The 12,502-nt window shown below is 37.9% G+C and overlaps 1 protein-coding gene across 4 annotated transcripts in view; it reads right to left on the bottom strand.

Annotated features, from left to right (window-relative positions):
- LOC113112420 (SPARC-related modular calcium-binding protein 2-like) overlaps positions 1–12,160 on the bottom strand; it is a 29,676-nt gene extending 17,516 nt beyond the window's left edge. For 2 of the 4 annotated variants that reach the window (XM_026277983.1, XM_026277985.1), the window contains exons 1-4: positions 11,850–12,158; positions 2,627–2,789; positions 812–918; positions 386–485 (exon numbers count right to left, since the gene is read on the bottom strand). In XM_026277983.1, the coding sequence (XP_026133768.1) occupies positions 386–485; positions 812–918; positions 2,627–2,789; positions 11,850–11,921 (442 nt within the window). In that variant the 5' untranslated portion in view covers positions 11,922–12,158. Of the gene's footprint in view, positions 1–385; positions 486–811; positions 919–2,626; positions 2,790–11,849 lie in introns of all 4 variants that reach the window. The other 2 variants (XM_026277982.1, XM_026277984.1) reach the window with 2 other exon arrangements.
- Between the last annotated feature and the right edge of the window lie 342 nt (positions 12,161–12,502).

The raw sequence follows: 12,502 nt of genomic DNA on the forward strand, positions 1-12,502 counted from the left end.
GCTGTGGTGGTTGTACAAAGCCATGCCAACAATGTTATGATCCAGGAACCCATGGCCTGCAGTGAGAGTTTCAGTTTTGTGCGTGAGTCTGTGTTTAATGCTAGTTTACTGCATGTGGCTTTGGTTATGTGGTATTGTTATGCTAGAACATTTCTGCAGATTAGGATTAGCTCTGTTCTGGCATCTCACACTGCTATCGCTGTCTTAGATACTGCTTTCTAGGAGCTTAGATGCTGAGTTTCAGCATTTCTCTGTCGATTTATATTCCTAAACAACTATCATGTTCTGAACCATTGAGATTGTGTCATCAACGTAGAGATTTCTCTTTTAAATAACTTCAGTTCATCACTTCATATTTAAAAACAAAGCAGAGGAAGTATGGTACCTTGGCATTGAGGTTTCTTATTGGCTACTGCTGAGCCGCTGATGGGTCTGCCATTGGGGTTCACACACCAACAATAACCAGTGTAGCTGTGGCACTGAACCTGTTCGTCGAACACAGCACAGATAAAGAAAAAAGAGAGATGGAGAGGCAGAAATATTGAGAAATTTAAAATATGAAATATAATATAAAAAAATGCTGGGTTTGTTTTAACCCAACGTCGGGTCAGATATGGACTAACCCAGCTGTTGGGTACAGTTTTTTAATTCATTTTTTAACCCAAAAGTTGGGTTATTCCATATTTGACCCAAAGTTGGGTTGAAACTACCCAACATTTTTAATAGTGTACATTATCCACTTCTAACCAACAACAATCCATCCATCCATCTATAGTTTTATTGTTCTGTCGTTATATTGTTCATCTCACACCTCACTGTAGGTTCCGTCAGGATTGCAGACAGGTACAAACACCTGTGGGAAGAGTTTCTTGGCTTGTTGTTCTGTGTATTTCTTCTCGGCCACACACCTGGACGTATCTGGAGACACAACACAGGTAAATCCAGCAAGTCAGAAAAACTATATAACCATCTTATGGTTATTATATTATATGGTTATTATATTATATTACTATATGTTATTATATGGCCAAAAAATACAGATTCTCGTGTTCCTATTTGGCCAGTCAATACATATTTTGTTGTAACCTAAAAACCAAAAACTAAAAAAAAAAAAAATAGCTAAGTAGTTAAAAGTGAGTAAGGATTATAAAATGCGACACGTCTGCTTTGGAGATCTTGAAAAGTACCATAAACTCGATGATTCATTTGTTCACAGGCTCTGTCCGTTCTCTTTTCTATATATAGCCTAAAACTTTATTTCCCAGTATTCCACTTTAAGCACACAGTCGCTATTCTGCTCGTCGTGTCAGTGTAATATAGAAAACAGAGAGTCCGCAGAAAGTGAGTGCATTCAATTCAAACCGACACACCAGTCCTCTGGCGTTCTCTCTCTGACTGATGTGGCATGGGTGTTTTTTCTTTTCTTTTTCTTTTTTTCAGATGAAAGGAAAGAATGGTAATGGTGAAAGTAAATGAAGCAGGAAATAAGACTTGGTTTCTTTGCAGTGCCATGTGACCCCTCAGACACAGAATCATTCAAGATGTTTCAGAAGTGTTGGATCCCTGTGTGTGGTTGTGAGTTAAAACAACTGTCCTACTGGAGTCATCACAATCTCTATACCATTCCAGTGTTCAAACTCCTGCAGATCTCTTTCTGTATGAGCTGATGGTCCGGCAGGTTGTAATGTATCTCTGTATGTACATATATTTGAGTGGCACAGTTATTTACCTGGCACAAGGGATGGCACAAGAGGATAAGTAAGGAACTCAGTGAAAAAGATTGTTTACAAGGTAAATGCTAACCTATAAATATATGTATATACTGAAAAGAAAACAGGGCACAAGAGTCTTCCTGCCGAGCCCAATACAATGAGAGTGTTTGTGACCCATTTGACCTTTGACCTCTATGGTTACTGACAATGTTTGGTCTTCCATTCTTACAAATAACCACCAATCTCTTACACATATGAATGCACCACTATTTTTACACAGGCAAGATCCCCATCAAGATCTTAGCAAAGATCAAATTTATGTTTTTAGTGAAACTGAACTCATTTTTATCAGTCATTGTATATTTGTATATACTGCTACGCTTTTCTGCCAATGTGGCCTTCGTTACATCATCAGTAATGAAAAGTCATTTCAAAGTCATAAAATGTATGTCAATAAATTTTGGATCATTTTATTTGAATTTATGTTATTCAACTTTATTATTATTAAATGTATAAATGTAATATTTAATATATAATTAAAAGAAACATATTATTAAATGTAGAAATTAAATGCGTTACTTTATATTTGATGAAAGCTTTTTTTTGTAAAACATTACAACTTTTTTTTTTTTTTTAGGATGCACTGATAAGGAAAATAAGGTTAAATCTGCATCATTTGTGTTGCGTCAAATCATCAACTCAATTCAGGTTGCTTCAAATCTCAGTTAGTGTGAATGCCTCTTAAGAGTACAATTTGAAGTGTCATAGAGGACAATGTGTTGTGCTCTGCAAATTCCCGCTCTGTCTCATCAAAGAATCATTTATCCCCAGATGGATTTAACCCTGCCCACCTCGACCCTGACCTACAAAGGGCTTCAGGCCAACCAGAAACAGTTTGATTGGTGAACTCTGACCTTTGCATGGCCCTCGTATGACCTCCAGCTGAGGGTCACTGCACTTTGCACGAAGAAACTCGCAGCGGGAACTGAAGGTTCGTCCGTCTGATGCACACAGTGGCTTGCGAGAAGCTCCGGAACAATCCATATTGCATTCTTTATCTTGGTCCACACGCAGAAGCTGTGAAGATGGACAGGAAGAAATGTTAGCGTGTTGCTAAGCTAACAATGTGATACTCTAGGCAGCATAAAAAATATAAAAGTAAACTTTTTTAAGTAAACTTTTTTGTTTAAAATAACATTTCAATTTAATATTTAAATTATATATATATATATATATATATATATATATATATATATATATATATATATATATATATATATATATATATATATGTATTATTCAAAATTGTATTTATTTATTTTATTTTTTTACATTTTTTTCCAATGCCCAGTTTTTCTTATCTTTTCTTTTTTGGGGGGTGGGCTCATGAAAGTCTCATAAAACACTCCATTCTCTATTGTTCTGTCACATTAATTTACCAAAAAATAAACAAAAAGAAGTGCATACAGAGAGACAAATAGCATTCACACACCCCTCTATGTCTGTGTCACATCTTGTTTGTGAATGATGGATTGTGGGAGAAAGACAGAGGTGCTGACGGCCTCTTGTGAAGTGCTTTTATTTGTCTGTCACTCTCACACCTGCACAGGTACGACAACAAACAAGTCACACACTCCCCTTGATTGAATACTGTGTGTTTGCTCCTTGTGCGATGCAGGAATGTTCAGTGACACTGCAAACATCACCTCACCAACGAATTCAAGAGTTGACAGGAAATCGACTTACTTTGTTTCAAGATATTATCTGTACTGATGCGTTTGTAATGTTCAGATGAGTTATAATCGGCCAAACTGGCAAACGCAAAAAAAAAAAAAAAAACTTGAAAAGATACCGACAATAAATCAGCCACAGGAAAAGAGCATATGAAAGTAGTGTCGAAAGGAAACCGATTCTTCATATAATGCTGATGGGTAGGATCATTACCTACTCAAAAATTAGCAATGGCTGACATCCTACAAATGACTTTGTGTGTGTGTGTGTGTGTGTGTGTTTGAGGGAGCTCTGCACCTGGAAGATGGTTTCAGAGGGGGTTTGAGGATAAACCCTTCGCCCCTGGCGATGGGAGACAGCTCTGCTGTCATCTCTGATCGTAAATCTAGAGCTGATGAATGCTGGGGAAGTGTGTGTGTGTGTGTGTGTGTGTGTGATGAATGTGAAGCTGGTTCAGGCATAGTGGAAGAGGGCTTGTGAGTGTACAGAGTTTTTGTTATTGAGTTATTGGTCAGTTAATCCTTCTCTTCTGAAATCCCCAGTGTGTGTGTTATTGCCAAGAGCTTTCTCTTTCATAGATCTTAGTGATGTTTTGTTTAGGTATGACCTTTGTCTTAAATGTTTCTTGTCAAATTCCTTAAGAGGAATAACAAAATAACCACAAAAAAATAGGGGTAATAGGATTTGAGGTTTGAAAATAATCTTTTCTTTTCTTCACTAAGATGAACAAACTGAAAAAAAAAAAAATCATATTTTGCATTCACAATGTACCTGAACTTCACAGTGGACTTAAAGTGAAATCCACTTTTAAATTCAGCTTTCAGTCCACACACAGTAATTTTTGTTACATGCATGTAGGCAATATTTATTTCATTAAATCCCACCCACTTTGAGGTTTAATTATAGCACTTGGCCAATTTTGATTTAAATTTTATTTCAACTGGCTGCAGTGCATCCTGTCTCTGTGTGTGACAGAAAAATATGTTTTAAAAGGACAACAGTTCTCTTCATCATTCTTTGCCCTGCCACGACGGGCTACTTTTCACTCTTAATTCAGAATATTTCTGAATGAATAAACCATGAGTTGTGAATAAGAGGGTCTGATGTCTGGATTTGGTTGTTTGGGGTCTGTGTGCATTGGTTTGTGACTGACAGACTCTCACTGTCTGAGATCATGGCTGACACTGACCCCCCTCGAAACTTTCAGTCCCCTCTCTCTGTCTTTATCTCCGACAAACACACAGTCTTTCTCTCTCTGTTCTCACCCTGCTCGTTCTCTTGAGTTTTCTTTGAGTCTGTCTTACACACATACACTTTCTTTATCTTCCCTTCGCACTCTCCCTCTGGTCTCTGCAGCTGTGACCCGGTGCCCCTTCCGCTCCGTCATTCTCAGCGCTGCTGTCAGAAAGCTCGCAGGAGACCCGACAGAGATGTTAGGAAACAGATTCTGCCCGGAGCGCCGCCGAACCAACCACAATAGGCCACGATGGTCATCTCGTGATCCCGGGCCAAGACAGAGTTCACAGTCCTCCCATGCGTTCACGGTTCAGTTCGGTCACAGTCGGCGTCCAAGACATGGACAAAACCAACATGACCACTGCAGAGACCACACTGCGGCCAAGACACATTTAGCAATTCAACATTTCAGAAGTTGAGATCAACCCAAACGGGACCCCACAAATCCAAACACGGCCAAATAATCACCAATCAGCTCGGCCACAGCCAAACCCAGACACGTCCATTGAACATCACCGGGGGAATCTGAAACCACCCACGACCACGGTCTGTATACAACATCAACAGCTGGTCACAGAGATTCTTTTTCCTTTTTCTTTTCTTATTTTAATGTTGTTTTCTTGATAACATATTTTGTGTTATTGTTCCTTGAATAAAAAAATGAAAAAAAGTTGGTCACAGAGACAACAGAAGACCAGCAGAACCGGGCCAAATAGACCTCAGATGGTTTCTGCACCATGAGAACAGTGACAGGTTCACATCCTTTATTTTCTTAAAAGTTGTGTGTGTGTGTGTGTGTGTGTGTGTGTGTATATATATATATATATATATATATATATATATATATATATATATATATATATATATATATATATAGCATAAATTTATTTTAGTAATTTTGTTACATATAACTTACTTTAAGTACACTTATTTAATTTTTTGTTTTGTTTTTACATTTATTTTAAGTTTATTTTATTTTACTTAATTTAAATTACTTGTAATAGTTTTAGTTTTCATCAACAATACTGACCACTAGCTTCAAATAATGTAATGTAATGTAATGTATTATATTATTATATATTATATTCATGTTTTCAAACATGTTTTCCTGAAGTAGATATGTTGTGCGTTGCTATGTGGTTGCTAGGTGCTGCATACTAGTCAAGGTAAAAATGTATTATTTCTTCCTTTTTGAAGATCATGATTATAATGTCCTAGAAAAATAATAATGCAACAAGCTGTACAGTTGAAGTATTTTTAAATACTTCCTGTAAGGAGTTTGTTCAAATCACTAACCATGAGTAATAGAGATGTTTGATTAGCAAGCACTGCTAATTAATGAGTTAAACGTTCTTCACTGGTTCTTGCTGCACATTTGGTTCTGCAAAGAAACCCTTTCTTAACTAAATAATTTGTTGCTTTTAAGAAAATTAAAAATGTTTTTATTTTACATTATAGGTTCTTTAGATCTGGTTATTGATTTCTAATTATTTTAAAGAGTCTGTATTTCTGAAAACTTTAAAACAAGAAATGATCCAGATTCAGAGCTAACTTACAGCATCGAGCCACTTTGTCAATGTTTGTGTGTATTGATGTATGACCACCATCATGTTAACATGTTTCTATACATGACATATAATGTCTCTTCTAACCTACTGCAGAGAAGTGCAGACAAAACAAGCCTCTGTCTGTTTTTCCTGAAACACTGTTCTAGTCCTCTGCAGTTGCTCCGCCCCATCGGTTTTCCTTTTCTCCTATCTTATCATTACCCCTCAAAGAATAATCAGTTGAGATGTAAAGTAAAGCATGAGGAACTGAAAGAAATATGAGAGAAAGAGATAAAAAGATTGAAAAAAATATATATTTTTTTGAAGACCCACCAGCAGACAAACCTCAAATCCTATTACCCCATTTTGGCAGTGAGGCATTGTGGGATTGAAAGCAGCGATTCAGGGGCCAACCTCCAGCAGAGAGTGCATTGTGCCCCACAGAGGGCCACATGGGGGCCGAGGGGCCCCAGAAAGGACAAGGGGGGCCTCCCAACCACAGACCCAGAGAGGCCCCTCACACCTTGGCCGCAAAGGGTCAATGGGGGCCTGGCAAAGAGCGAGAGAGAAGCCGCAGACGTGTGAAAGAGTCCCGACGGGGGCTTCCTGGGATTGGCTAGGCATCGTTAGTCTCCAGCACTGTGAAAATGGAAGAAAGTGACAGCCTAGATCCAAGCTATTAACTCAATCAAAGAGAAAAGCCTTTAATTGCTGTGAAAAATCGGACAGAAAAGGGAAAACCTGCTGCTAGTCATGTGAGGCAAGATGTTTTTTCTTCTCGTGCAGGTGCATAGTTTTGTCTATGAATAACAGCCACCATTTGAACCGTCCCTGTTATGAAGTGACTGATACACATGGATTTTGGCAGGGAGGTGTGAAAACGAAGATGGAGAAACCACAAACAAAATGCTTGTGTTCTGAAACCACCAAAACATTAGCTTTTACTTTCTGTCCGTTAAAGGAATAGTTCACCCAAAAATAAAATTTCTGCCATCATTTGCTTACCCATGCCATTCCAAAATAAAGGTTCTTTACTGGCTTATATGGTTCCATGAAGAACCTCTAACATCCATGGAACCATTCCATAAAAGGTTGAAAAAAGTGGGAAAATGTTCCTTAGATTTTTTAAATGTTCTACACACTAAGAAAAGAAAATGGTACTTTTAAGAATAAATCACTGAAAGGTTCTTTGGGGAACCAAAAATGGCTCGTCACTGTTAAAACCCTCTTTTAGAATCTTATTTTGTGTGTAAGACTTACTTTCTTCTTACTTTCTTCAAAATAAAATATTTTGAAGAATGTTGGTCACCAAATAGTTGACCTTTGATTTCCATTGTATGAAGAAGAGAGAAAAAAAAAGAGATATTTCTCAAATTATTTTATTTTATGATCACAGAAGAAAGAAAGTCATACAGGTTTGGAACGAAACAGGGGTTAATAAATGAAGACAGACTTTTCACTTTTTGGTGTATTGTCTCTTTAAGTTGTTAGATCCAGCTCAGAATTCACCTCATGAAAAAATGTGTCATACTCGAGAAAGCAAATTTGGAAAAAATGTGTTGCTATAAGTGGAACTACTGCAGAAACAGAAACGTTCCTAATGATTTTCAAAGGTATTTGGCACAGTTGAGTTATAAGTCATCCCAATTCCATAAACGCACAATAAAAAAAATATGTAATTCTAAACCATATTTTAAGTTCTTTATAGTTGTATTATAATTATTATTATTATTATTATTATTATTATTGACTCTGTAAAATCTGTATTACAATTATATTTACTTGAGAATTAATTGAAAAGTTGAACATTAAAAACCACTGTATTAGTATGTTGTTGTCTATTTGGATGTCTTGTTGTATCTGTAAAGTTTTTAGCATTCAATAAAAATATAGTATTTTGTGAGTATTATTTGATATAATGCTGTTGTTGAGTCATTTATGTTTAATAAAAGCTGTCCCATCCTTCAGTTAAAGCCTCTTCGCACAACCTGCATTACAACCATGTTTACATAGGAGTTAAGACATCAACTCTGCGTTCAGAACATGTGTGTGTGTGTGTGTGTGCGTGTGATAAAGTAGATGAGTGTTTGCACCGCACTGATCTGCCTCCCACATTCCGCTCTGCCAGGCTGAGTAAGAGAAGTGAGATGGGATGACCTCTGACCTCCAGGTTAACTACCCACAGCCATTTGTTAGCATTTAGATGAAGAGGCATCCCAACTCGACCTGTAAATAATGAGCGATGGGGCGCGAACCAGACCGTTTCTTCATAAATCACAGCACTCTAGCCTAACAACTGTGCATTCCTTCCCATAATCTACTTCATGGATTGATTTAAAGTCTGGTCACATTTAAGCCCCTTTCACACTGCATGTCGGACCCGTCAAATTGCCGGAACATTGCTGGGTCGCCTTCTGTGGGCCTTTCCCGGGATTGATTCCGGCATTGAACCCGTGTTGGGGACCTAGTAACATTGCCAGGTTAGACCCGGGATGAGCGCTGTGTGAACAAAAGCCAGATCTAATGCCGTGTCGAAGTGATGACGCACTTTATCGCGCGACTCTTTTACCGGCTGTTTTGAAGGAAGATCAACGTTCGCGACAAAAAAAAATAAAAATATGTGCAAACTGTAATGAAGCAGAGATCAGTTAGTTCCTCACTTTCCGCGCTTACGCCGAGATCGTTCGCCAGCTTCAGTGAAAGTATAACGTGCCTAACGTTTTCGACTCATACATAACACATCACGTCCTGATGTCACGTGTCATTACGGGACCTTTACGGGTTGTGTGTGAACGCACGCACATATTCCGGGGAATCACTGGCAGTGTGAAAGTGCAAAATCGAGCGACCCAGGAACAATTGCCGGAACACTTTACCCGTGTATTTGCCGGAATCGCAGTGTGAAAGGGGCTTTAGTTTTCGAATTTGGTGAATTTCCAGCCATTTCAATAAGAATCCACAAAAATGGAATGGTGTTTGAGGATGAAATATTAGAATTTGAATCAGATTCACATTGATCAAGTAAATCTGCCACACTGGCCAACGAAAATTTGCTTGGTTTTAAAGTGACTTTCTTTGTGAGTTGTGCTTCATACATTGTTACACTATTGATAACGGGCCATTTCTGTGCATTTTGATAACGTGACTGCACCTATAGTCTTCATATATTGTCTATTAACCCTATTTGTTATGCTTCAGGATGCAACTTTTCAGCTGGGATCAAAGTTCAACTCTAGCAACTTTTTGACATAACCGAGCTGGATGACGGTCTAGTACAGGTGAATCTGACACCTCGGGATGGCTTGTTTATTTAAACAGAACCCTGCTGCTCTGGAGCGAGAGGTTCGTACCTAGAAGCTTGTGTGAAATTAATTCCCCTGTTTACTCTCTCTCAAATAACAGCATATCTGCAGCAGGTGCCACAGGAGACCTCATCATCACAGGCCCTGATTCATGCTTATGCCACATAGCTGCCATCCCAGAAGGCCAAGCAGCAGCAAATGCCAGCAGAGAAACATTGACAGCAACTGTATCTCTGGCCTTGGTGCTAACAGCCTCCATCAGCACCAAAAACACTATGCCAGATGAAAAACTTGATGGCCCACGGTCCAGAGGGGCAAAGACTGAGTGAAATCACAGCAGAGCGCTGGTCAGTTTAAACAGAGTGAGAAATAACACTCCTGGGATTTCATTTGTAAAGTTGCTTTGTAATGATTTGTATTGTAAAAGGCGATATACAAATAAACTTGCTTGATATAAATGTTAACTGAATTAAAATAACGTAAAGAAAATAAAGAAAAAGACAATTTAATGTACTAAAATACTACATGTATTTTAGTATATTTTGTAAATTTTATTTTAGTACACTACTTATCTTAGTACATTTGATTGAACAAAATTACTAAAACTTTAACTGAAATTTAAATACAAATGGAAAATATAAAAATAAAAACTAATTTAGTACATAGAAGCTTCTGTTAAAATTAATAACATAAATTATTTAAAAAAATTACTATAATATAGTATTATAATATAATGTAATATTTTATCATATTTATTTTATTTAATAATTATTTAGTTTAACGATTACTAAAATATCTAAAACTGACATAAAAAGTATTAAAAACTATATAGGTAAAAATTATTAAATAAACTTAAACTTATCATATTTTAGCTAGTTGCCAAGGCAACATTTCTCATTTTTATTTAGATTAACTTGACCTATTAAAATAACTAAAGCCTAAACCAATAATCATATTAAATATGAAGACGGGAAAATATGAAAATAAAAATTAAATACAATTATTAATAAAACCTGTAGGCCTATCAATGATACTAAAATAACTGCTCCATATATACCACATCAGAGAGAGAGAGAGAGAGAGAGAGAGAGAGAGAGTTTGCTTTATAATTGCGATTCTTGAATATGCATTCAACAAAAACTTCAGTATTAAATATTACATATATTCTTTGCATATTGTTGGTGCGTTTGGTAAAGAACAAACTATGTGACCACAAATGCAAAAATCATGGCCCCAAACAGCTGCAAAGCACACTTGATTATATACAACATTTGCTGCAATTCCTACACAAATATTGACCATTTACCAACATTTATGGACTAGAAAGTGGGCCGTTTCCTGTCTCACAGTTGAAAGTGCAAACCCTCTCTGGCATTCAACATAAATGCCTGGGTTTCAAGGTCCATCAAAGCTGCTCTGTCTCCAGGCTCTAGGTGGACCAATGTGCATCTCTCTCTCTCTCACTCTGTAGCGGTCATGTCCCACCGGGACGAGCTACACTCACTCTCTCACTCAGTTAATGGGGAGCGGCTTCCCGCAATCAGCAGTCCTAACCCTGTGTACACAGGCACACATCCATGCAGAGGCCAGCGGCCGCAGGGAGGGGAGAAAATCTCCTGTTCCCAGCACTTAGTGGCCAAAATCTAGCGCCTGTCACATATAAATGAAAGCATAAGGTGGATGTGCACCTGTGGCTCCCATCGTGTGTGTGAGACTGTTTGAAAGAAAGCTTGTGGATTTCTGGTTACCCTCCTGAATTGCGAGTGCACAAACATCACTACTCTTAAGCCCAAATAGGATTCTCATGATTACTCATCTCACCTTACATAGTGTCTCAACTTCTTTTTTAACAAAACAAAAGCACAAGCACGAAGATGCACCGAGACTGCAGCCGAACTCACAAAAACCCATATCAAACTGCTATTTTTACTGTCCTTGGGTGAAAAACATAGCTACTTGTCCAATAAAAATGAATTCTGCCTCTGATGACAGAACAGGGTGCCTCAAAAAGGCTGTCAGTTCATTTTTAAGTCAACATTTAAGGAGTAAAAAAAAAAAACTTTATCTGAGATATTGGGAAAATTGTTGTTATTCATTTTCAAGTCAACTTTCTATACATATAATGCTATACATTTTTGTGCAGTTAGTAATAGACTTAAAATGTTATTTAACACATATTACTGGACATTGCTGAAGAATATTGAATCAGTCAGTCAGAAATGTTATAAGACATATTTTTACATTTGTTCACAAACAATCGTTCTGTTCATGTGAGTGGTTGTAGAGAGATAGTGAACTGATAGTGAAGTGTGGTGACCCACCGTGAGCGCGGAAAGTTTGTTCGCGTCTCCTGCGTAAAGAGCGCAGAGCAGCAGCAGGACCGAGACGAGCATCCTCACAGCTCTCCAAACGCACCAGATCCACAAAGACTTTCCTTAAATCCCGTTCCTTCACAGCTCTCGGTGTGAGCTCGGTGGCGTCGGTGTGGATAGATAGTGCTCAGTGGGACTTCTCTGTGCGCAATGAAGAGAAGCGCTCGGTTCGGACTGTCTTTACTCTCTCGCTCTCTCTCGGTGTGTGTGTGTGTGTGTGTGTGTTTATCGGATGCCCGTGCTGTAGTCAGGAGGTGAGTTTGGGTGGAATCTCTAACAGATGCTGGTAGCTGAGATCTTCTCCCTCCCTCTGTTCTTTCTTTTCAACAACACGCGTAAATCACTCTCTGTTTGGAACTGAGCAGCTGAACTGAAGCTGAAGTGATGAGCTGTGCTGGTTTTTATTTTATAATATAACATACCATAATATGATATAATATTCAAGAGGTAAATAGTTATATGACATTTCTGACTTTGGATATACATACACACGATCTATGTAACGTGTTGATGTTTAACACTTCCCATCTCCATTTAAACTCCATCCACTTCATCACACACCATCATCATCATCATCATCATCATCACTAAAATTCCTCTGG

The sequence above is a fragment of the Carassius auratus genome, chromosome 13, assembly GCF_003368295.1.
Source record: "Carassius auratus strain Wakin chromosome 13, ASM336829v1, whole genome shotgun sequence".
NCBI lineage: Eukaryota > Metazoa > Chordata > Actinopteri > Cypriniformes > Cyprinidae > Carassius > Carassius auratus.